We start from the raw sequence: 24,920 nt of genomic DNA, 5'->3' as shown, positions 1-24,920 counted from the left end.
TATCGGGTATTTAGGGTCCAGTAAGGCCAGCGGGGCGGATGGAGGGCGTCCCACGCGTTTACCTGTTGGCGGTATCCACTTCTTCATTTATTATTCCTATAAAATCTACCTTCAAATACCTACTAAGTAATTAAAACTTAGGCAGTTTTATAATTATAGACATAGATATTGGTACGGGCGTTTGAGTTATTATGAACATTCATCGTCCTCCTTCATATTTTATAAAGTAGTTTTTCCTGGTCATTTATTAATTTGGTTTATGATCATGATGTCATATTGATCCTACCTACTCCAAGATATATCACGTACTTACCAAATTATATGTCTAGGTTTTAATTGATTTAAATTTGAGACCATAGTAACAACCTACATGGGATTTTTTATAATCTTCAAAGGTTTTAATTGAATTAGGTAATTCATAGTTATAAAGTCGTAAATTAATAAACTTTTCGAGTACCTAGCTAAATGTGGTCTATTTCGTTGAAGAATGAGGTTAGGTTTGAAATGGGTCATTGACTGTTGTGATTTGGATCTGGAGATTTAGAGCAGTAGGTACATTTGTCGTGGCCTTGTTTTACGAGCATCGCGACAGCATGTCGGAAGGAAGCCCGATTCATTGAGAAAATGAGATTATTTTCATTCAAGCTTAAAATAGTTACTACTTAACTACAATCTGAAAGAAATCTAGTTCTTTAACAAAGCAGTTAAGTACTTCATTAGTTATTTGTATGTGATGTACCAACTCTTCCTGTTAGGGTACCCTGGGCTGGCAGCGACCAGATCAGACTGCATGATCTCTTTGTCATTCTGACAAATCCTAGTTCAGCAGCCATTCAGCAGCAGTGTTTGCCACTGAAACGCTGATAAGGAAATGACCCGCTCGCCACTGAATTTACATAGGTACCTGACAGCAGGGTGCAGCTTACATATTTTGTGCTCGATTTTATAAAACTAATCTACTTACCTGAGTACTCAATTGGTATAATTTCATGAGCTTCGTACATTTCTAGTTGACAGTACCTCGCATTGTTTATTTTGGCCGCCACCACGCGGGTTGTGGGAGGGACGCCGGCGCGGGCGCAACTGTCTCCAACTCCACGGATCTCGTCCAGTCCATCTCCACACTCCGGTCCATCGATATCTTGCCTGACCGGATCAGGAAATAGCGGATAAAAAATGGTTCGCCAAATTTTTTGCATGGAAATACCTAACGTGATTTTATAAATTAAAATTTAATAACTGCATTCTTTAATATCCCTTACCGACCTATGAAATGTGTGTACGTCAATTAATTAAGTAATAAGTACCTACGTGTCCCTGAAAGTTGAAAATATTAGAAGAAATGTGTGTGAGTTCTGCAGTGGTGTTTGTCGTGGTGGCGGGTGCAATCGTCGCTGCGTCACCGGTGCATCCATACTGTGAGTGCTCTATTTTAAGAAATAAACATTACATGTTTACTGCTTACCTAAATTACTTGTAGGTACCTAGGTCTGTACGACTAATAGGTTGGTAGAATTTTTTAAAGTCGTATTTTTTTTAAATACAAGTAGGTAGGTACATGTAATACAAGATAATATTATTACTGGATGGCGCAGTGGTTAGTTACTGACTGCTGTGCAAGGGTTTGATAGCCGGCTGTGGCAGATATTTTTTTCAAGACCTTTTTGTTCTCGAGTCTCGAGTCTTGGCCGGGTGTTCAATGTTTTTGATATTTGAGTCGTGTAGCTTTGAATAAAAGTGTTTTTAAAGTCCCTCCAGTCATTGAAACACCTACGTAGGTAAGTCTTTTCTTTACGACTACTGACGTCTTCTAATCCCAAGGTACGGAATGAGTAGATAGGTCATACATATCTAGTACCATGTACGGTGGCCTGCGCCTAAAAGTATACGGGCGGAGTTTTTAAAATAGCGATCTCAAGCTCACATGCTGCTCAAGCACATCCACATAAACACCACTGCTACACATATCACACACAACACGTCCCCGGATTTATAACAGATGTAGCTGGTCCCTTCATCATCAGGGATCGCTATTTTAAAAACTCCGCCTGTATACTTTTAGGCGTAGGCCACCGTACAATACGTACCTACTTAGTTATTTCTAAACATATCGTTACGAAATTTTTAATGCGATTTCAATATTACAGCACTTTTATCTAGCACTCAACGGCGCCGACAGCTGTTAGCACTCCATAAATCATTTATTTCAATTACGATGTCTGTTTCAGAGTGGAAACTCATAAAAAGTGAACCATGACGTCTGTTAATTGACCTGTTTGGTTCACTTGTGCAAATTGAACTCATGGTAGGGTTATCGTACCTTTGCCATAGTAGTTAGCTAGTTTGTTTATGTAGGTATACCTTCCTATTATACAATATTACATAGGTATGTTCATTAGCGCCTATTGAAAATGTTATGTAACTCAGTTGTAATTTATTGCAATATTTTGACCTCTGGATATTTGAAAAAGTGTGTAGGTAGGTAGGATGATAAATGGCAAAACCGAGTAGGAAAAAAAACCATTATGTTATAGGCAATACTTGCTTTAGCTATCATACCTTGTTTGGTAGATAGACATCTTTAATTAGTGACTGTTTTGACTCGACTGGACTCATAGCTTTACACTAATCTCTACTCTTTGTAGTTGTACCTATCATCATTTAGTTAGAGGTACTAAGATATACTTACCTAGGGTATTGAAAATTACAATTTCTAATGCGGATATGCAAGACGTCATGCTCTACTAGGTACCTATCAATAGTTAAATAGGCATATTGCTAGCACCCCTAGAACATCGCGAACTATGATGTACCAGGCAGCACCCTAGGTAAATGTTTATTATACCTACTATGGTTATCGCGCTCGGTAACGATAAAGTCCGACAACGCTGACTTTGCAACAAGTAATAAATGGGAGTTTTTATTTGTGAAGGCGAGGAAGACAGTGTCAGAAAACTCAGAAATTACAAAGAATTATTGTTGCCCTAACTTTTATGGTGTTGGCACTTGTTTCTGTTGCAAAGTTAGCTATCGAGTGGCAAATACGATAATATGACTCAGTACATCGATACCACTAATTAAATTCCTCTTCCGCCAGTGCGCGGCACCCACTACACCGTGGACGGCGCCCCGCCCCGCCAGCCGTACCTCGAGGTCCGCAACGCCACCTACCACGGCGCCGGGCCGCGGGAGGAAGCCCGAGCTATGTGCTCCGTCAAGACTCAGGAGGTCAATGCTACTGCTAATGCTACCATCACGCGGCGGCTGCATGGCGTAGTTACTTCTAGTAAGTATTAGTTGTAGATAGAGGTGCCTAACGGCAGGTACAATCAGGGGCCGAGAAACCTGACCCCATTCTACTATGATCCAACTGTGTCCCTCTGAGGGAGGTCAGCTTGTATGCCTGTATGGTCCCTTGGCTCGCCCTATGTGGTCCGTCAAGACCAAGACCCAGGAGGTGAATGCTACTGCTAATGCTACCATCACGCGGCGGCTGCATGGCGTTAAATTGTCACTTCTATAAGTATATATATTATAGTAAGTGGAGTTTCTTTGCGAGCTTGGGTGTAGCATAGCAATAGTCACTCGAAAGTATTTTTAATGACAATTTCAGTTTTATAATAAATGTCCTTTACGATATGACCCGCCCTGCCGTATGCCGTCAACAAAGTGAGCGATGCTGAAAATGTTTTTCGTGCGGGTACCGGAATAAACCGTAGGGCTACCCATGGCACTCTTCAACCTTGGGAAATATCAAATGTTATATTATTTTACATACCATGCCTACAGTTCAGTACAGTACTTAAATTTACACTATGGTATATCATCGGCTGATTTAAATCTTGGCCCCTTTTTCCAGGAGAGTTGCACAGTTCGATCGCGCGACTGGAGGTGATAATCTTCGGCCAGATGCAGCAACTGTGGCAGAGTTTGGACGCGCTCCGGACCCAACTGTCCGGGAATAATGGCCGCAGTTACTCCGGTCTGTCTGGAACCAATGTCCACAGTTACCCCGGACTGGGCAATGTCCAGGGCTACCCGGATAGGCGTACGGTGTCTTTTCGCTTCCAGCCTGATGCTGGATAGGGGTTACGTGTTCTAGATTTTAGTCGGAAATCAGGATAGTTGTGCACTTATTCTACCTCATTTTAATTTTGGTTACCTGTGTGTAATTTTGCTGTAGATTTGCCTATGTGTATGTGTAATGTACCTAATAGTTTTATAATAGGTACTTATATGTAAATGAAAAGGGTCTATATAAGTAGTGCGTATTAAAATGAAATTCAAAACTAATAAAGTAGAATTTATTAACAATTAGTAATCCAATACAACGTATGGTTTACTCGGTCAAGTTTTTACATAATTCTCCATGACTCTCAAAACTTGGCCTCGTAAATAACAAATAAAACACAAATAAGTATATTTGTTAGTTCATATTATTTTATAGTTAAGTTAAATGAATTGTATATCTAAATGCCTGGATTAATAAATATTAACGCGTAAACAATTTTATTATGCATTACAATTTTAGAATACCTATATTTTCTCGATGTACTTTTGCGTAAACGCATAAAACTTATCTAATATCTAAACGTGGAAAATTCATTATTTCTAACGGACGGAAGTTCCAGTCAGTGATATTATAATACCACTTATTTAAATACAAATTATTATTGTTTTTAATACCTACATGTGGAATGTTACTATACCTACCTGCTAGTTATGATTATTAAAATTGATAAAAATATTTTATCAACAACTCAAAACGTAAAATTTACCACGCAATCACCTTTTAGTAAAATAAAATGGATTTATCGATCGACACGATATTTGTCCACCAACCCGCACTTGGCCAGCGTGGTGGACTAGGCCTAAACCCTTCCTTCATTGGAAGGAGACCCGTGCCCCAGCAGTGGGGACGTAATGGGTCGTGATGACGATATTTGTTGGATTCAGGTGGTCTACAACATTTAAACTTATTCAAAGTGGAATTGATCTCGCTAGAAAATGTGTGTATCGAATTATAGATAAGTTATACAACAAAATAATAGTTGTCTTTTAACAACGGAATGTTTTTCATAGATTCACAATCAGAATATAAAATCTTTCAACTATAGATAAAGCTGAATATCTTTATCGAATCATGTAATCACTATCTATAATTCGGGTACTTGATGATAAAACACTCGTGTATCTACCATATTCAACTGTGTTTTGTTTGGTAAAGTGACCTTAAAGTTTGGAATATACTCCTACCACCAACTATTTCAGGGTATGTATAGATGCCGTTGGCTCAAGATGTCACATTTATACAAGTTACAAAACACAGGAATGTTGTCATATGTATCGCTTGCTTGTGAATGTGTTATGTGTACAAATGATCAAATCTACGAGAGTTGTAATTGAGAGGTCTTCAAATGACCATAACACTTAACAGACCATTAAGTGCCCCTGTACAAACGACTATCAATATACTATCAATACACCGTAGCTATGAAGGTCTCCATCTCTTTATCAGGAAGCCGTGGCCTGCAGGTACCGGCGCAGCTCCTCCTGCGTGTCGAAGATCATGACGGGGAAGGGCGAGCCGGGCACGTGGCGGCCCGCCCAGCGCACCTCCACGCGGTAGTCGCCCGGCTCCGTCGGGGAGAACTGCGGGGGAAATGGGGATGGTGTTATTGGGTGGTTGGGGATGAATTTCACAATAAGGTTAAATATTCAGTAACAGTTGTGGCTCTTATATTTTTATTATAATATAACTTTTGGTTAGGTCATATTATAAAATATAATGGAATGGATATTAATGGACCTACATTTAAAAGACATAGAAAAACTATATAACTAATATAACTTTATGATCCTACTATTTATCGCCACAACGAGATGCTCATGTTTGCTATGAATATGTGAGTGTTGCCACTCACCATTAACTACTTTAAACTCTACATAAGCAAAAGTGGTATGGTAAGCCCAAAAGTAACTCAGTTCGTCATTTTAAAAACTTTTGCTCAAAGATGGACTTTTGCAAATTTGAGAAAAAAAAATACAATTCTACTTTCCATAGTCAAAGTCACGCGATAACCAAGTTACGAGTAGTATGTAAAAAATATTATTTCGTAAATATTTAAATTTGTTAAACAAAAGTGGTTTAGAATGACCCCCCTGAGCATGCCCTTTCATTTTTTTATCCTCTTATTTCAACACCTGTATACTACCGCCTAAAACTCTTGCCACTACAACTAGACACCTCACCTTGCACAATATAGTGCGGTCCTTCTGGCTCTCCCGCTGCATCTCGACGCGGAAGGCGCCCTTGGGCCCGCGCACGCGCACGGTGAGCTGCCCCGCGCCCGCGCCGCGCGTGTCGCACAGGAAGCGCGACTGGAACGTGGCCAGCACGCCCGGTTCAACGCCTGGGCCGTAGACTTTCACCTGGGGGCGAATGTGGGTGTTATTGGCGTGTTTTCAAGCTGAAACAGTGGGACGGCCAACCTTAGTTGGCTGAAAAATCGAAAAGCGTTGGGGAATACCTATACCTACTTAAACGCATCGTCAATTGAGTTGGCAGTTTAAATGTAAACCCTATCTTTGTTTTATAATAAGGGTCTACGAGACTGCGACAGCCTTTTCACCTGAACGCAGCAGCTCATGATCGCCAGCAACGGTGCGGTGTCGGTCCCGTAAGTCAAGGTATTTAACCGATTGGTCAGTCGTTTGAAGTCAAGACCCCAGGAAGAAGATGTCGTTTAGGCTACTATCGCTAACTCTGACTGTACCTTGGACGGGTCTGGAGCTCCAGCGACTTTGAGCACGAAGGGCGAGCCGGGCACGTGGTCGCCGCCGACCTGCACGCTCAGCACGTGCCGCCCCGCCTCCGCCGGCTTCACGTTCAGCGTGAACATGCCATCACAAGTAATTTGCACCGACCCACGTCTTTAAATGTATTGAAGGTCATATCGCTAGCAACGGTGCGGCATCGGTTCCGTAAGTCAAGGTATTATTGGTCAGTCATTTGAAGTCAAGACCCCAGGAAGAGGTCGTTTTATACTTCTATCTGTACCTTGGAGGGATCAGGAGCGCCGGCCACTTTGAGCACGAAGGGCGAGCCGGGCACGTGGTCGCCGGCGAACTGCACGCTCAGCACGTGCCGCCCCGCCTCCGCCGGCTTCACGTTCAGCGTGAACGTACCATCACTATGATCGTAGTAATTAACACCTACCCACGTCTTTAAATGTATTGAAGCTCATATCGCTAGCAACGGTGCGGTAGCGGTTCCGTAAGTCAAGGTAATTAACCAATTTGTCAGTCATTTGAAGTCAACCCAAGTGGTAGTGTCTACTATAGGTCACTCGGGGCTCTTCTATTACCTTGGACGGATCCGGAGCGCCGGCCACCTTGAGCACGAAGGGCGAGCCGGGCACGTGGTCGCCGGCGAACTGCACGCTCAGCACGTGCCGCCCCGCCTCCGCCGGCTTCACGTTCAGCGTGAACGTGCCGTCGCCGTGCTCGTAGAGTTCGCAGTACGCCACCTGGGGGGATGGGGTAAGGTTGATGAATGGAATGATGAAATAAGTGAATTAGAAGATTCGATTTCACACATTCCATACTCTTAGTTAAAAGAAATCGAAACGACCTATAATACGTATAGGGACTATGCCATCTCGCATTTGTAGTAGAAACGGTTTTAATGAATAAAATAAAGTCTGAGCCAACCATTAGTTGGTTTGCTATCCCACCATTGCAACATTTATCATCATTATCACTGGTCTCTACGTCTATTACAGAAGATTTATTTATAGTCTGAGACACTTATTTTGGTGGTTATGAAGCCCTACTCGATCTACTACCCTGTATAAGTGGGTGCTAACACCTATGTGTACCTATAGATTAGTAGATCCTCTGTGTATAGTGTGTATACAGAGGCAGCAGCAGCAGTACCTTGTTGGGGCCGGTGCAGTGCGCCTGCAGCTCGCCGGGGCCGGCGCGGCGCGTGTCGATCCACGAGCGGATCTCGCGGCCCACCACGCCGCCCTGCAGCCCCGCGCCGCTGCACGACACCAGCGACGCGTCGCCGCTCTCCGTGCCGGATGTCACGTTCACTGTCAGCGGGCAGCCTGCGGGTGGGAGATGTGGATTAGTGGAAGTGGGGTGAATCTGTAATACCGCTTAGGTAATTTTATTTTCGTTCTCGGTTATTGGGGAATGTACAAACTATGCCGGTAGTACAGCAGACTGGGACGGTTTTCAGTCCGCGGTTACTTTTACAGCGAAGAACCACTAACGGTGTCGTTCTCATATGATCTTTTCTGTGATCCAAATATCTGGCCAATACATGCAGAATTTAGTGAATGGATTTGGTTTCCCAGAAACAGAAGCAAGGAAACGACCCCCACTTAAGAAAGTGCTTATTAATAGTTGCAAGATAATCAAGGTTTTTTATCAGAATGTCCGTGGGCTGAGGACTAAGCTGGATCATTTTCGGAACAACCTCTCCATTGCCACGTCGGAGCTGTATGCGATCACAGAGAGCGGCTGCAATGATTCTATCTTTGATGCCGAGATCGTGCCGCCCGCCCACGACATAGTGAGATGCGACCGGAATGACGGGCGTAAACAGGGCGGCGTGTTGCTAGTAGCTAAACCCACCTATGAGCTTAGAAAACTTGAACTTAAAAACATTACTATCGATAATGAACCATTTGAGATAGTTTGTAGTGTAATTCTTAAGAATGGAAGACAAATTTTTGTTTTATGTGTTTGCTATATACCACCTAATTCATTAGAAAATCATTATTTAAAGTTATTTAATTGTATAGAACTATTGTCGGCTAAGTACGATTCACTGTTAGTAATAGGTGATTTTAATTTACATTCTAGTCCGCAGGAAGTCATAAATTATTTTGAATATTTTAAGTCGTTTTGAGGATTCACTCAGCACAATACAATCGCTAATATGAATGGTCGATGTTTGGATCTGGTACTGTGTACACAGGGCGTCGGTTCGGTGGAGGTGAGTCTGTCGGACGCGCCGCTGGTGCCCGTGGACGGCCACCACCCGCCGCTCGCCGTGTCCGTGCGGCTGCACTCGGCCCGCGCCGCCGCGCCCGCGCCTGCGCCGCCCCCCACTTCCGACTTTAACTCCACCGATACTCCTTTTTGTACTGCTTGGAATTTTTATAAGGCTAATTTCCCCAAATTGTATTCTTCTCTAATTGAAATTGATTGGACTGACCTTCACAACGAACAAGATCCAGATAGAGCATTAAATATTTTTTATTCTAAGTTAAATTATGTTATGGATGATTGCGTTCCGAAGAAACGAAATGTAGATTCAAAGAATAGGTTTAGTTATCCGGAATGGTATTCGAGTCTACTAATAAGTAATATAAAATTAAAGGCAAACCTTCATAAGCAGTATAAAAGGAGTAAGTTGCGGGATGATTATGTGCGTTTTTCTAATGTTAGATTGTTAGTAAAGCAAACGATACATAAGGACTATGAACATTTTCTAGAAAAAGCACAAAATAATATAACTACAGATCCCAAATCATTCTGGAAATTCGTGAAGGCTAAACGTAAATCCTCAAATAAATTAAAGATTGAAAAGGACGGGGTGGTTCTGAGTGACAAAGAGTGCGTAAGCGAGTTCGCAAAGTATTTCCACTCTGTTTACAGTGTCAGTCCCCCGAAGCTCAGTGTGCAGGAGTGCTTGTCGGGTGCGGACGGCGGCGCCGGCGGCGGCGCGGGGGGCGCAGGGGGCATGGAGAGTGCGGCGCGAGTGCACCTCGAGGCCAATCTGCGCGAGGCGAGCGTGGAGGCGGCGCTGCGCGCACTGCCACCCAAGACCTCGGTGGGTCCGGACGGCATCCCGCCATTCCTAGCGCGAGATTGTCGCAGTGCCTTGGCAGCCCCTCTCTGTCACATATACAACCTTTGCCTAGAAAAATCTACATTTCCTGTTAGGTGGAAGATCACTCGTGTTACACCGGTACCAAAGGGAGGTGGTGGCACGGATGTTAGCTACTACCGCCCGGTTGCGGTGCTGTCTACCTTTGCGAAGGTTTTTGAGTCGGTGTTGTTCAAATCCATATACTGCGAAATTCAATGTCATGTATCTGATGAACAGCACGGATTCCGTTCGGGTCGTAGCACTGCATCCAATCTGTTGAACTTTATAACTACTATAACGCCGTGGGTTGATCAAAGTATACAAGTAGATGCAGCCTACTTCGACTTTCGTAAGGCATTTGACTTAGTGGATAACGACGTTTTGCTGCGTAAATTGGCGAATATAGGGTGTACGCCCAAAACCCTTGAATTCTTCGCCAGCTACTTAGGAGACCGGAAACAATATGTTCAATGTGGAAGAAACGTCTCGGAACCCTATTGCACATATTCTGGGGTAAGTCAGGGCAGTAATTTGGGGCCATTACAGTTCATTATAACAATCAACGATCTGCCGAAGGTGGTGAAGTCGTCTGGTTGTTTACTTTTTGCTGATGACCTGAAACTGTTTGCGCCGGCTACTTGCGATGAGGACCGAAAACATTTTCAGATGGATATTGATGGAGTTCTGGAATGGAGTGAATAAGCTCGATTTCAATGTTGCAAAATGTAATATTATTAGCTTTAGTCGCAGTACCAACCCAGCTCACCATCGGTATACTCTGGGAGGCAGTCCTCTGTCGCGAGTAACATCGGTGCGTGACCTCGGGGTGAAAATGACGTCTGATCTTTCCTTCCGCGAACATGTTGGGGATATATGTAAAAAGGCGTACAAAATATTAGGATTTGCACTACGAACGGCTAGTGGGTTCAAGAGTTTTGCGGCTATAAAAACCATTTTCAACTCGCTGGTGCGCAGTAAATTGGAGTTCAATGCTGTAGTCTGGTCACCCTACGAAGCGAAGTATACACTGATGCTTGAGAAGATCCAGAATAAGTTTCTAAGATTCTATTATATGAAACTATATGGTGTTTATCCCGGGTATCCAGCGCTGTACCCAACGCTGTTTGTCCTGGGCATGGTGGATTATAATAGGTTGGAGGTTAGGCGAGATCTGACAATAGTCTCATACCTTTTCAAGTTGCTGCGAGGTAAGGAGTCTAACTCGGTCATTTTGCAGCAACTGAACCTAACGGTTCCGAGAGATTATTTGAGGCGACGTCTGAACCGAACTTTTGACGTTCCGAATGGCAGGACGAACCTCCTCCGGCAGGCTCCCCTGACCCGGGCCATACGGTTGCTCAATGCCATAGATTCAAATATCGACATATTTTACTGCTCCCTGAGTGAATTTACCAAGGCGGCTCTTTATATTATTTGTTATAAGCATGTTTGAAATGTTGTTTTTATGTTGTTATGTATTTAACTACCTATTATATAAGTAGTTCATATAATAAGTAAGAATGTTATAATTTTGTGACACTAAACTATTGCATTGGTGAATAACTGTCATAATAGTATTAAGTGTGTGTGTTAAATAAATAAATAAATAAATAAAAATGTATTTGACGTCAATCTACGCATGTGCTCCGACAATCCATAGCGTGTAGTAACAGTCGTACAGATTATGGCAAGTTACAGGCTTAAGGGCTGATGTACTGAAGCCAAGGCTATTTCTAAGGACTAGGCATTCTTGCCAAGGCGCTCTATATCACCAGGGTCCCATAAGAAAGCAACAGAATTTTACCTTTAACAAGTCTCCCTTGCCATATGACGCGCAGCTGGTGGTCGCCGGCGCGGCTCGGCGTGTAGGACGCGCGCCACAGCCCGCCGCCCGCCGCCGCCATGCTCACAGGGACCGCCTCGCCGTTGGGGCGCTGTTAGTCATGTAGCTGTCGTACAGTTGACGGCAACTAGACACTCTTGTAAATGTACTCTGTACGGAAACCACATATCGACGGTGGAAAGGCAGAATGTTTTATCCGCCACTTTTGGCGAATATGAGTTATATACACCGTTGGAATCGCCTGATTTTTCTCTTTCGAATGGTGCGGGTCTCGTTTCGATCTGAGCACTTTTTTGGCGCTTAAGACATCAGTGATTTTAGAAATCTTAATACTTTTTTCTTGTATTAAGAGCCACTTTTTTAGTCATTTGTATGTTCAAACATACATGATCAATAATAAAGCTATATAAAACATTTTACCCTTACTAAAACAGTAAAACACTGTGACCTAATTCATTTTGAATGAATGTGAATTTGTATCATTAGTTACTTAAGCGACCTACCTGATTGCGTTATGGATATAAAACTAAATGCCTTCTTGTCAAATATAACATAAAAGCACTTAATATATTTTACGTAATTGTAATTTAAGCCTCAATGGCACTTAAACCATTTTACCGGTCAGTTTTACTCGCGGCGTTTGGCGGTTAATACAACTTTACCTAAATCTGTTTAATGGTACAATTGGCACTTAAGCGGTTTTTTGCGATTTGTAGATAATTGATATAAGTGATATAAAACAATTCAAAAGAATCGCAATGAAGCGGTTTATGCTGTTTAAGCTGTTTATTATTATTATATCCAGAAGGATATTGCGTGAAAATGCCAATATATAAATAGGACAGGTTGGAAAGGTGTCGCTTCAGTACCCCGCCGGGACGTTCATTCGGAGAGGACGTGCGTCTATGCGACAGTTGGCGCCGCGTGCGCAGCGTAATTACGTAGGTACAAACCCAGATTCGTTCGCCAGTATAAAACTATAAATATTTTTTATTATATCACCAGATAACTACATTAAATTAATTAATATCTATTATTTATTACGGTTCTATATAATAGTGTTGCTATAATTAATATTTATTGAGTTATTAATAAAAATATGCACTTGGATCCTTTCTCCTAAATTGCTGTTTCTATGCAAGTAGGGAATTTTAACGTTCCTCTAAAAGGATCCAACCAAATATTTATTTTTCTATGACAATATGGTTCTTAATGTAAAATATTTTTAATGTATTAACATGACATTACTTTTTATACATAATAAAAATATATATCAAAAATAAACTTATTCTTAAATAATTTACCAATATCGAAATCTAGTCAGAAACAGGATTTCTTATCTATATAAAAATCTTACCGAAAATGTGTTCCCAAGCGCAAAACTCTGGATCAACTTAACCGATTTTGATAATTGTTAGGTAATTATACGAAATAGAAGACCACGTTTTAAGTGAGTGACCACGAGTATCACGACCTGTTTGTATCCCATAATTTTCAAAATAAAGTATTTTAACGAAAAGCAAACCTTATAGGAAAAAGTAGGACATGAATTAAATTAACTTTTACTCTAACTTCACTTCATCATCCTCCATCGCTGAAGAGTGCAATATCTGGTATATTGCATTTATCCTGCTTTTTATGTATCCTTAGGAAATCCATCGTTCCCTGGTACTTTGCCACTCTTCAGCGATCGTATGGTCCGTATCAATTCGTCTTATTTTAGGGTTGGATATTTAAATTTCTGTCAAGATGCAGGATAGTCATAAATCTCATCATTAATCATCATCACGACCCATTACGTCCCCACTGCTGGGGCACGGGTCTCCTTCCAATGAAGGAATGGTTTAGGCCTAGTCTACTACGCTGGCCTAGCGCGGGTTGGTGGGCCCCAACACAAGCAATCTTGTGCTGAGAGAGTTGTCAGACGTTTTCAAGCCGCCCGAAGGCCTCTGACTAGCCTTAGCGACCTGCCGATTTTATTAATCATATTGATTACGATTATGCATCAAGATACAAGATGCTCCTGGTATATTTGCATCTGCATCCAACTCCTCAGGTGGTGGTTAGGATCATTAAATCTTCGGCAATATCGCCATACCATCTTGAAACTCAATCTTCCATAGTAACAAGCAGATATCCTGGGTTTTGTTGCAATGTTTTTCAAGATGCTTTGTATAGATCCTTCATGTTTCCTATGGCAGCCGATGGTTGTGGTCTCATTTCTGGACATAGAGTCACCCCTAGCAGCGTTTGTCCTTTTATAAACGTTAAGTCTTCCTTGATGGTTGATCATATCCCATGTTTCTTTAGACATACCATTCATTCTTTAAGTGTTGCTTGTGCCTTATTATTTCTTCGCAAATTTTTAACAACACGTCTTTGATGCCAGACCTTTGATCTTTGAATGAGACCTCGTCCAGACTTAGTAGATGGTATTTGTTGTTGATCTGGATACTAAGTTATCTTCTAACTTGTGGGTCCTGCAGCTTATTTACACGACACCTTTGGCAGATCTTGTGGCCTGCTCCTAAACTCCCACTATCTTCAAGCAGATTTTTCCACCGACTTAGTGGTGATCACTTTTGACATCAGCAACCCTCATATTCCTAACATCCAGAAGTGTCTCCATTTTCGACTAATCGTCGGTCGATTTGGTTCTCGGTCCGGCTGTCGGGTGAGACCAAACTCACATTGTGATAGTCCTTTGGGGTTACCACCACTAAACATTAGCCATTAACAATCCTAAAGCATCGTCGCTTGCTTATCAAATCTAGCGTATCTTGTATGAATCTGACACATAGTTTAAAGCGAGCGACGCTGCTTATGAATTGATAATTGCTAATGTGTCTTGCCCACACTAACATAGGTGCTGATACATGGACGCTGACCAAGGAAACTGTGCACCGAATCAGAGTTACACAGAGAACTATGGAGCGATCCATGTTAAAAGCATTTTGCTTACAGACCGTATTCCCAGCGTGGTAATTCCCCAAAAGACAAAAGTCTTCGACGTCGGTATGCAGGTCACTGAACTGAAATGGGAGTCAGCAGGACACTTGTCTCGAAGGCAGGACGGAAGGTGGACAAAGGCGGTGACAGAAAGGTGGCATAGAGACTGATGAATAAGTAAAACTGATCACTTGGATCTCAATCTCAAAGTGATTTCGCGGTGAACAATATGTTAATAAAGTTTATAATAACATAATGCTTCGAGAAAAGGATGGTACGGCCGTGCCGCTTCTTTGCTCGACTTAGTGGGGGCACTCCCAGATATTATGAAATTTTTGTTTTCAATCTAGCTGACCCTTCTTACCTTTTATACTTTCCCTGGACTTCCACAAATGTTTCTAGACTAAAATCGGTTCAACCGTTCTCGAGTTCTGAGGTCCAATTATAAGTTCATTTATTCTTTAAGTCATTCATGTTAGATATAAATTGCCTTAGTTTGGCGGTTAATTCATTCTTATGGAATGTTTAAAGTAACATAAATTATTATAAAACATTATGCTGGTGTGATGGTTAAATCTCCTTGGTCTTTACATTGTTTTTTACTTGTATTTTATTACAATGTTAATGTCGTTTAAGCCAATTTTACCTGACTGAGATTTCAGATGCCTATGTCTTATGTCCCTTATTACAGTAAATAGAATATGTACATTCATTTTATATACAGAATTACATAGGAAACTATTTCAATTTTACGTATTTTAATTTTCAAAGCCATAGCTAGAATAAATACAGAGATATGATTTTTTTTCGAAAATTTCTAACTTTAAATCGCTCTGGTGAACATTTTAAGTCATGGCGCTTCAAACATTCTGCCTTTCCACCGTCGATATATTGCTCTGGTTCTTTGCTGATGACTACGGACTTATCCATCGTTCTTTCGAGTGGAAACCGTTGTGTACAGTTGACGGCAATCTACGAGCCCAAGCGCTGGCCAATTTCTGAGGACCTCTCTACCATTTATGACAGCGCCAACATCTTACCTTTAACAAGTCTCCCTTGCCATATAACCCTTAGCTGGTGGTCGCCGGCGCGGCGCGGCGTGTAGGACGCGCGCCACAGCCCGCCGCCCGCCGCCGCCATGCTAACAGGGACCGCCTCGCCGTTGCGCTGTTAGTCATGTAGCTGTCGTACAGTTGACGGCAACTAGACACTCTTGTCAACGCACTACATACGGTACCATAGGACAGCATCACAGCACCAATATCTTACTCTTACAAGTCTCCCTTGCCATATTATGACCCGTAGCGGGTGGTCGCCGGCGCTGGTGATAGCCCGAAACCAGATATATTGCTCTGGTGTCTTTGCTGATGACTATGGACTTATCCATCGTTCTTTCGAGTGGAAACCGCAAACGCGATTGTCCCGTGCAAACATGTCAGCGTACAGTTGACGGCAATCTACGAGCCCAAGCGCTGGCCAATTTCTGAGGACTTCTGTACCATTCATGACAGCAACATCATCTTACCTTTAACAAGTCTCCCCTGCCATATGACCCGCAGCTGGTGGTCGCCGGAGCGGCGCGGCGTGTAGGACGCGCGCCACAGCCCGCCGCCTGCCGCCGCCATGCTGACAGGGACTGCCTCGCCGTTGGGCGCTGTTAGTGACGCTTCCGGCGTGCCTGGGCCGGCTGCGCTGCCGTCTGTGAGGAGAGGTGGTGGTTGGATGATGAAGGAATGGAAAGAGTCGAAGCGCAACAGCAATGACGCGATAAACGGTATATGCAGTACTTGAGGGCTTGATCATGGGTCCCCTTTACAGAGTCAGAATGCTTCAAGACCGAGCGATGCTATAAATACCGTCTACTGCGGTCGGTCACTACTCATGAATCGCGGCTTTTATTTGGGTTTGACGCGCTCAGTTGTTTTATGAGTTTTCCTATATAGCATTATGGATACATTATTATATAGGAGGCTATGAAGTCTAAACTCAACTTACCGACAGTAAAGAGCGCGGGTAGTCCGTTGGTAGCGTGCGCCAAACCTCGGCCGGCCAACGCCACGCGGTCAGCCGCACCCGCGCCCGCCACCACCGCCCGTCTTGGCGCGTTCGCCACAAACGCTCCGTTGTACGTGAGTTCCAGCTCTTGCTCGCCGCTCACGCCCTCTGGCGCTGTTAGGGTTACGACGGAGCGTCCGGATACTGTTTCTACACCTAGAATTGAGGAATTTTTGGTTTATTTAACATCAAATGATGTAGGTAGCTAAAAGGTAGAAGCAATTTTTAATGGAATATAAATATCAACAGTGTTAACGCATCATCTGCCAGTAATCGTCAACTGCTAGACATAGGGCTAAGAAGCGCACAAAACTATGTCATCGTTCTTTCTCAGCCAGCATATTATATATTATACCGGCTACCTATCATATTGAAGTAAAACCAGTCTGAAGTTTATAATATGGTGTACTCACGTTGATGCCGTCCAGCCAGCAAGCACTCGAGGGTGCCGGGGCCCGCGTTGCTGGTGTCCAGAACCAGTTTAGACGGAGCCCTGACCCGCCCCGAGCCGTCCGCGCCCCACCCGCCCACCGGCACGATCGCCGACGTGTCTATTACCTGTTGGGAGGAGGAAGATTATATTACTTAGTTATTTACTCATATAGATTTTTCTGCATTCGTGAGAATATTAGAAACTCTTTTGGTTTTATACATACAGTAGGCGCACAGCTAGTCACGCCGCTCGTCTCTACTATCAGAATGAAAGTGTGCTGAACATCTGCTCTGATTGTCTATCTCTAAGCATAGATGAACGAAGCATCAAGACCGAGCAATAAAATGGTGCGTGCTTTGCCGCTCGGTTGCTATTACTACTCCAAACGACATTCTAGAACCTTCTAGCCTACTTAGTCTTCTAAAGTACCAGTCAGCCAAGACGCGTTGCCGACGACGCCATAAATGCGTGCTATATCGTGCTGTTCATATGCTATTTCTATTATAAAGCATTAAAAAAATACTCAATATACTCACTTTAACCTCGAAGGGGCTGCCGGGCAGCGGGCCGTGTTGCGTAAAGATTCTCAGCTCGTACAGCCCCACGGCCAGCGGGATGTACGCGCACAGCCACTCGCGCGCCGCGCCCGCCACCACGCGGCACTCTAGCAGGTTCGAATCTGAGTCGGTGTCGTCTTTGTCCTCTTTTTGTTCTGTCAGTCTTTCCACCTGGAATATTTTAATTGTGATATACTTACATCAAACAGTAGAATATAATAATAATAAGTTCTTTATTTACAGGTAAGACCCATTAATATAAAAGGAACACATAACAAAAAGGTAGCTCAGCATGTGCTGTGCGAGATCAATCATTCTAGATCATTTTTTTTCTTACCTGGTCAGCTCTGGAGCTGGACTAGGGTTTATTACCTCTATGGAACGAGTATCCACTCACAGTAGCGCCAGTCGCTGACTACCACTGATGCTGAGAGGCCGGTGGAACTGGCACTGTGAGCTCATTACCTGCACACGTAACCCGCTTTCTAAAACAACTTGTTATAATTATAGTGACCTGTAGTTCTCGACAACTCGGTCATAAACTACAGGCACTATACCTTCAGTCAGACGGAAGTCTGACATCAGCGATCCATGGAGCAGTGGATCTAGCCGCTGCAGCGTATAGCCACAGTACTCACAAGGAGAGTCAGTACCTGCACAGTGGGCGGGGTGTCGTCCACGCAGTGTATGGTGAAGGCGGCCTCCTTGCCCACGTGCGCGGCGGACAGGCCGGTGCCGGAGCAGCGGGAGGTGGTGCTGCTGCTGGCTGATAGGACGCCGAGCGAGACCGGGCTGTTGGGGATTGGTGCTCCTGGGGGAAGGATATTCAATGTTAGTTTAATTAGTCTGACAATCGTCGAGACTCATACACGTCCAATCTGCTAATAGTTCACTGTAAGACGTGGGCTTCCAGTGGGCTATTGCCACGATTGGTAGGAATTATAACAAAATTCTAGCGAAGAAAACGACGTAGTCCAGTACAGACAAGATGCTTGATGTTTGCAGTATTACGTAATCAGCCTTCTATGTTTTGAACTCTGGACTAGATCCCGGGACTTTGTGGAAAACATCAACCTCACCACAGTCATACTTTTTATGCGCCTAAATCAGTCGGCAAGCTAAAGATTTGTTTCACTCACCACCATAAGTGATATAGATCCGGTAGTGCGCGGGCAGGGTAGGCCGGATGCGCACTCGGTGCGTGTGTCCGTCTTCCTTCACCTCGACGGGTAGGCAGACTCGACGGTCGTTGTCTACTGCCTCACATAGCACTTCTAGTTCGCCCACTCCAGCGTCTTTTGTGTCCACTGTGGATGTAAGATTGATTAAAGTAAATGTTATACCACCTACCTAAACGTTAATTTAGTTATAATTATTTTTACTGATTCATAGGCACATAATGGTGCGTTTACATTTAAAACGCCTTATCAAGCCACAAGGCTTTAGTCTCTTGCGACCTTCAGATTTTGTGTTAGCCACCGTGTAAACTGTCCATAACAAAGCATTCAAATAAACTATGTTATGTGGTAAGATATAGTATCTCTCGTGGGTTTCACTCCTCTATCTACCTCCTTCTAAAAAGAATGCATAACAGATAGGTACAGTTGGACGCCCTTACCTGTGAAGTTGATGGGTGTTTGAGCGATGATGTTCCCAGTCGGTAGACCCGCCAGCACCACCTGGCTCGGATCAAACGACTCGCAAGTGTACGGACTGCCGTTCACCGGCTTCGATAAATGGAGCACCTCTGCAACGAAAACATACATAATGAAGATACTAAATACAGTATTTATATTAAAATTCAATATATCCTTGTGATTTTTTATTATTAGAATATTGATGATAGGTATATCTTACCAATAGTGCTTTGGCCGATTTCTGTGATGGTATATTCAGCCTGCAGTAGACCAGATTTCGTTTGGTAGCACCTGGAAAACAAAATAATAGTTAGCTCTTCTATCTATACAATGCAAATTGAGCAGCCACTCATATGTATTCTATTCGGTAAGTCATGGACTATTAGCCGGAACCACACCCGATGATCCAACACGATCCAATCGCGCGCAGCAAGGATTTTTCTAAGCCGAGTGTTATGGCGTTGCTTTGTACAACTTTTGCTGATATGATAATTGTCTGATAACCTGGCTTACCTGACGGGCAGAGCCCTGGAGCCGGGCCCGGAGACCACCACGTCGAACTCGCGCGCCGGCCGCCCCATCGTGTCGATGCTGAACGACGCCACCTTGCTCACTTGCGCGTGGTACAGACCTAGCCCTGACGCTGTGACCTGCAAAAAAATTTACGGTTTGAAGATCAATTTTGAAAAAACAATAACAATATTTTAAAGACTAGGTTACAAGATTGAGCGACCTAATCACGCAGGGGTCACCAACCATTATCATCTCCCAGTTTCTACGTAGTTCTACTATGAATACCGTCTCTTAGAAAATATCACGAATATTTTTTATTGTTAATTCACACATACCTGCTGTCTATAGTGCTGGGGCCGCACGGGTATCTCGAGCGGGGCTCCGACCGGCGCCCCGGCCCAGTACAGCGCGAGCCTGTGCGGCGCGGCCCGCACCGGGTGCCACAGCAGCTCGCAGCGTGACCTATCAATGCCCTCTCCTATGTTCTGCTATGAATAACCGGCTATAACGCGACCTATCACGCAGGGGTCACCAACCATTATCATCTCCCGGTTTCTACGTAGGTCTACTATGAATACCGTCTCTTAGAAAATATCAGGAATATTTTTTATTATAAATTTCCACATACCTGCTGTCGATAGTGCTGGGGCCGCACGGGTATCTCGAGCGGGGCCCCGACCGGCGCCCCGGCCCAGTACAGCGCGAGTCTGTGCGGCGCGGCCCGCACCGGGTGCCACAGCAGCTCGCAGCGGAGCCAATCATTGCCCTCTCCTATGTTCTACTATGAATAACCGGCTATAAGAGCGACCTATCATGCAGGGGTAACCAACCACTACCGCCAGCTATGTTCTACGTAGTTTTAGCTACTATGGATGACCGTGTCTTCTAGAATAAGTAATAAGAGCGCCCTATCACGTCTTTACAGACTAGCGTCACGAAAATAGCGTAATAACAAAGAAAACAATTTGCAGCGTAAGTATACCTGTTGTCGATAATGCTGGGGCCGCACGGGTATCTCGAGCGGGGCTCCGACCGGCGCCCCGGCCCAGTACAGCGCGAGCCTGTGCGGCGCCGCCCTCACGGGATGCCACAGCAGCTCGCAGCGGAGCCTATCAATGCCCTCTCCTATGTTCTACTATGAATAATCGCATCGGAGTTTGCTCGAGCTATAAAAGTGCCTATCACGTAGGGGTCACCAACCATTATAATTTCCCGGTTTCTACATAGTTCTACTATGAATACCGTATCTTAGAAAATATCAGGAATATTTTTTATTGTTAATTCACACATACCTGTTGTCTATAGTGCTGGGGTCGCACGGGTATCTCTAACGGGGCTCCGACCGGCGCCCCGGCCCAGTACAGCGCGAGCCTGTGCGGCGCGGCCCGCACCGGGTGCCACAGCAGCTCGGCGCGGGAGCCGCCGCGCCCGCGCACCGAGTGCGGGACGGTCGCGCCGCCGCACGTCACGCGCGCGGAGAGGCGGCCCGCGCCCGCGTTGCTTGTGCTTACTGCAGGAAAAGATAAACTTTGTACTCAGTTATTAGCTTGCGCCAATGAAGTATTTTTTCAGAGCATCGTATATCCCTTAACTAGATTGTAAGAGGCTTCGATAGTTAAATATTCTATTTACCTAAATAGGACAGAGATATATTATTATTCTTAGTATCGATCACTAGAAAGGGTCTGTTCATCCGAAAGAGAATTTTAGACCGAACACTGAACTAACTTGTACACATTAAAGAGAGAGATCTTATATATATACTATACTCACCAGTAAGTATGGCGGGTCGGTGGGCGACTGCTTCACCGACTGACAGAACTTTCACCGCCGACGCGTCTAACGCTTCCACCTCGGCTATTGGGCCTTTTGTGCTCCTCACCAAATACCTAAAACAAAAGATACATTCTGTGTTATGCAGGTTAGAAGCGTTTCGTCACATGGCTTTATAGTTGGGCTGGACTTTACAGTCCAAAATCTAACGAACAATTTAAAGTCTGTGCTAAATTAAAATGGATCCCTTCAGAATCTTTACAATTATCTTGACATAAAAGTAAACATGGTGACTGTACCTGCCAACCCGTTTAACAGGGAACTTGAGTACGCCGGCGTCGTCGACGCGTGCGTCCGCGACGCGCGCGCCCGTCGGCGACAGCACCTCCACGTCCGACCCGCTGTCGTCGATGTCCACCGTCGCTAGGCTGCCTGTGGGATGGATAAGTATGTGATTAGAAGCGTAAGGAGAGAGCAGCTGTGTTACGAGCCCGCCAATTAGGAATTATGAGTAAATTTAGTCTAGCATGAATGGAATGTTACTTATGCTTTCAAATAATACCAGTGAAAATAAAAAGCAATTAGCATGTGAAGCTAAGTAACAGACACCTATACTACATTGAATTTATATTATTATATTATTTGAGGTTCTAATCCTTTCAAGTTCTAGAGAGTTTTGTTACCAACAACGTTACTGTAACACTGTTATATTCTTCATAAATGTAACAAGTATAACTGAAAACAGCAGGGTACGTGCAGTAACTCTACGCTAAAACGTCGCATCTCTTTCACACTCATCACCATGCAGTCTCTCTCTCTCTCTCTCTACTCACCGACTTGCACGGAGGTGTGCGGCTCGCTGACGCGGCACACGAAGGGGCTGCCGGGCACAGCTTGTTCATTGAATGTGACTGATACTCGGTGCGGCTCGCGTGATACTGGAACGAATGTCACGTCGTATAGCCCGCGTGCCACGGCTACCACCTGGGGGAGGGAAGAGGTATTTGAGGTTGGTGATAAAATAAGAAAACATCACTAATGCAGGGTGAGTTAAAGTCATTGCGACAGTCAATCAAAGTTTCTGAGTAGCTGGACGGAATAACATATTCTAGATAAATGATCTGAATTTAACAAAATTCTAATCAAAATGGCGGACGTAATTAAAATTTGTCTTGCTTCGCAGAAAAAAACCCTCAAAGTAAGCAAAATTCCAAATGGAGAATTATTTGGGCACGCAGTTGTGAACCTGAGAAACGCACCTAAATTAAAAATGGCGGATGTAACGCTATTAAAGTGTCTTGCCTCACAGAGGGCAGAAACCCACAGACCACAGAGCGCTGAAACCAGAAGCTTGCGAAATGATAGATAGCGATAGCGAATCCTAGAACCCGCATTCGTTTGTTTAAAACAGAAGCTTGTCTGATCTACATAGGTATTTCCTGGGGTAGAACCACACTCACCTCGGCCTTGACGGTGGTGGTGGGCGTGGAGACGACGAGCTCGAGCGTGCCCTCGCCCGCGCCGGCCGCGTCCACGCTGAACGTCACCGCCTTGCCCACCTCCACGCCGCACGCCTCTTCGGATGTTGTCTCTAGTCAAGGACCTTCTATCTAGCGTGTTTCCAAGTGTTTACAATACTAAACATTGTAGACCCGTAGAGAAATATAACTAAGAAACCAGTGCAATTTAAAATGGCGGACGGAACGTTAATAAAGTGTCTTGCCTCGCAGAGCATATCCTATGAAAAAAATCCGAATTCAAAATGGCGGACGCAACGCTACTAAAGTGTCTTGCCTCGCAGAGCGAAGCCTAGAACCCGATGCGGGATCGATTAAAACAGAAGCTTGGCTGATCTACATAGTTGTTTCCTGGGGTATAAACACACTAACCTCAGCCTTGACGGTGGTGGTGGGCGTGGAGACGACGAGCTCGAGCGTGCCCTCGCCCGCGCCAGCCGCGACCACGCTGAACGTCACCGCCTTGCCCACCTCCACGCCGCACGCCTCTTCCGACGTCGTCTCCAGGCAAGGACCTTCTATCTAAAGTGCCTCCAAGTGTTTACAGTACTAAGCATTCTAGACCCGCAGAGAAATATAACTAACGAACCAGGGCAATTTGAAATTGCAGACGGAAAGCTAATAAAGTGTCTTGCCTGGCAGAGCATAACCTATGAAAAAAAACCCGAATCCAAAATTGCGGACGCAACGCTAGTTAAGTGTCTTGCCTCGCAGAGCATAACCTATGAAAAACCGAATTCAAAATGGCGGACGCAATGCTACTAAAGTGTCTTGCCTCGCAGAGCGAAGCCTAGAACCGCATTCGTTTGTTTAAAACAGCAGCTTGGCTGATCTACATAGTTGTTTCCTGGGGTAGAACCACACTGACCTCTGCCTTGACGGTGGTGGTGGGCGTGGAGACGACGAGCTCGAGCGTGCCCTCGCCCGCGCCGGCCGCGTCCACGCTGAACGTCACCGCCTTGCCCACCTCCACGCCGCACGCCTCTTCGGATGTTGTCTCGAGGCTTAGGCCTTCGAGGGTGCCTTCCAGTTCTGGTGAGGAGAGAGAGATCATGTTAGTAAGCCATTTGTGCAATAAAGAATTAAATAAATATTGTTCATGAGCACAAAATCACCAGTTTAGGCATACATTCGAGGTCTATCGTTTGAGGTTTACAATTCTTCATAATTTACCAGGTCTGACGATTCAGTGTGTACCAAAAAAAAGGTGGCATTCTGTTTGCCTACAGGAGACGCATCCCTAACATCGGAATTGAATATATTTGTGAAACAAACTTAAAAACCAAAAATACTAAAACAATACTAACCTCCAGGCCCAAGCCCAGTAACCCTGACTCTCCGCACATCATACACATTACACGTGAACGGCGACCCCTGCACCTGGCGGCCTCCGCAGGTGACCTGGATGCTGTGGCGACCGACTGCCTCGGGCGTGTAGGTCGCCGTGTACTGGCCTTCGCCGAGAGAGGCGACCCGCGCGCGGTAACTCGCTCCGCCCGGGCCCGTGATGTAGACTGTTGGCTCGCCTGCTGTGGGTAGAAGGGATAAGATTTAGCTACATAATAGAAAAGTAATTGGATCAGGGGATATCAAAGACAAAAATATCTGGGCTACTTAAAAATAGCAGCATGATTCTCCACAAGTCGTTTATAATATATGTGCCAACAAGACTTCGAACTGCAATTGGATTTGGGTAGTAGACTTCACAAGCACTATTTGATGTGAGCTGACCAGAAAGTAGTTTAGTTTAGTTG

General features: G+C 44.4%; 2 protein-coding genes across 2 annotated transcripts in view; one reads left to right on the top strand and one right to left on the bottom strand.

Moving 5' to 3' along the window:
• Positions 1 to 1,013: 1,013 nt before the first annotated feature.
• On the top strand, positions 1,014 to 4,828 carry LOC105397493. Its single transcript, XM_038108578.2, has 3 exons — positions 1,014 to 1,418; positions 3,098 to 3,286; positions 3,860 to 4,828. Exons 1-3 carry the CDS (start codon positions 1,343 to 1,345, stop codon positions 4,084 to 4,086), a joined length of 492 nt encoding a protein of 163 aa, XP_037964506.2. The 5' UTR covers positions 1,014 to 1,342; the 3' UTR covers positions 4,087 to 4,828.
• Positions 4,829 to 4,942: 114 nt separating this feature from the next.
• Positions 4,943 to 24,920, bottom strand: part of LOC105384276 (filamin-C) — a 67,541-nt gene continuing 47,563 nt past the window's right edge. Inside the window, exons 37-55 of the mRNA XM_048626038.1 lie at positions 24,474 to 24,695; positions 24,035 to 24,198; positions 22,483 to 22,633; positions 21,949 to 22,081; positions 21,650 to 21,765; positions 21,169 to 21,386; positions 19,877 to 20,013; positions 19,584 to 19,654; positions 19,345 to 19,473; positions 18,866 to 19,033; positions 18,380 to 18,537; positions 17,706 to 17,897; positions 17,150 to 17,294; positions 16,677 to 16,892; positions 16,207 to 16,380; positions 7,939 to 8,114; positions 7,368 to 7,529; positions 6,253 to 6,432; positions 4,943 to 5,652 (exon numbers count right to left, since the gene is read on the bottom strand). Of these exons, the coding sequence (XP_048481995.1) occupies positions 5,515 to 5,652; positions 6,253 to 6,432; positions 7,368 to 7,529; positions 7,939 to 8,114; positions 16,207 to 16,380; positions 16,677 to 16,892; positions 17,150 to 17,294; positions 17,706 to 17,897; positions 18,380 to 18,537; positions 18,866 to 19,033; positions 19,345 to 19,473; positions 19,584 to 19,654; positions 19,877 to 20,013; positions 21,169 to 21,386; positions 21,650 to 21,765; positions 21,949 to 22,081; positions 22,483 to 22,633; positions 24,035 to 24,198; positions 24,474 to 24,695 (3,050 nt within the window). The 3' untranslated portion in view covers positions 4,943 to 5,514. The remainder of the gene's footprint in view (positions 5,653 to 6,252; positions 6,433 to 7,367; positions 7,530 to 7,938; positions 8,115 to 16,206; positions 16,381 to 16,676; positions 16,893 to 17,149; positions 17,295 to 17,705; positions 17,898 to 18,379; positions 18,538 to 18,865; positions 19,034 to 19,344; positions 19,474 to 19,583; positions 19,655 to 19,876; positions 20,014 to 21,168; positions 21,387 to 21,649; positions 21,766 to 21,948; positions 22,082 to 22,482; positions 22,634 to 24,034; positions 24,199 to 24,473; positions 24,696 to 24,920) is intronic.

Source organism: Plutella xylostella, chromosome 15 (genome assembly GCF_932276165.1).
Source record: "Plutella xylostella chromosome 15, ilPluXylo3.1, whole genome shotgun sequence".
Lineage (NCBI taxonomy): Eukaryota > Metazoa > Arthropoda > Insecta > Lepidoptera > Plutellidae > Plutella > Plutella xylostella.
Note: the sequence above shows the minus strand (reverse complement) of the source record. Positions and strands in the feature narration are given on the sequence as shown.

Excerpts from the sequence above, each read along its gene's own strand:
- LOC105397493 (XM_038108578.2), top strand. The coding sequence starts at position 1,343 with ATGTGTGTGAGTTCTGCAGTGGTGTTTGTCGTGGTGGCGGGTGCAATC. Across the intron at positions 1,419-3,097 it reads GTCACCGGTGCATCCATACT|TGCGCGGCACCCACTACACC; the intron begins GTGAGTGCTCTA and ends CTCTTCCGCCAG. Across the intron at positions 3,287-3,859 it reads GCATGGCGTAGTTACTTCTA|GAGAGTTGCACAGTTCGATC; the intron begins GTAAGTATTAGT and ends CCCTTTTTCCAG.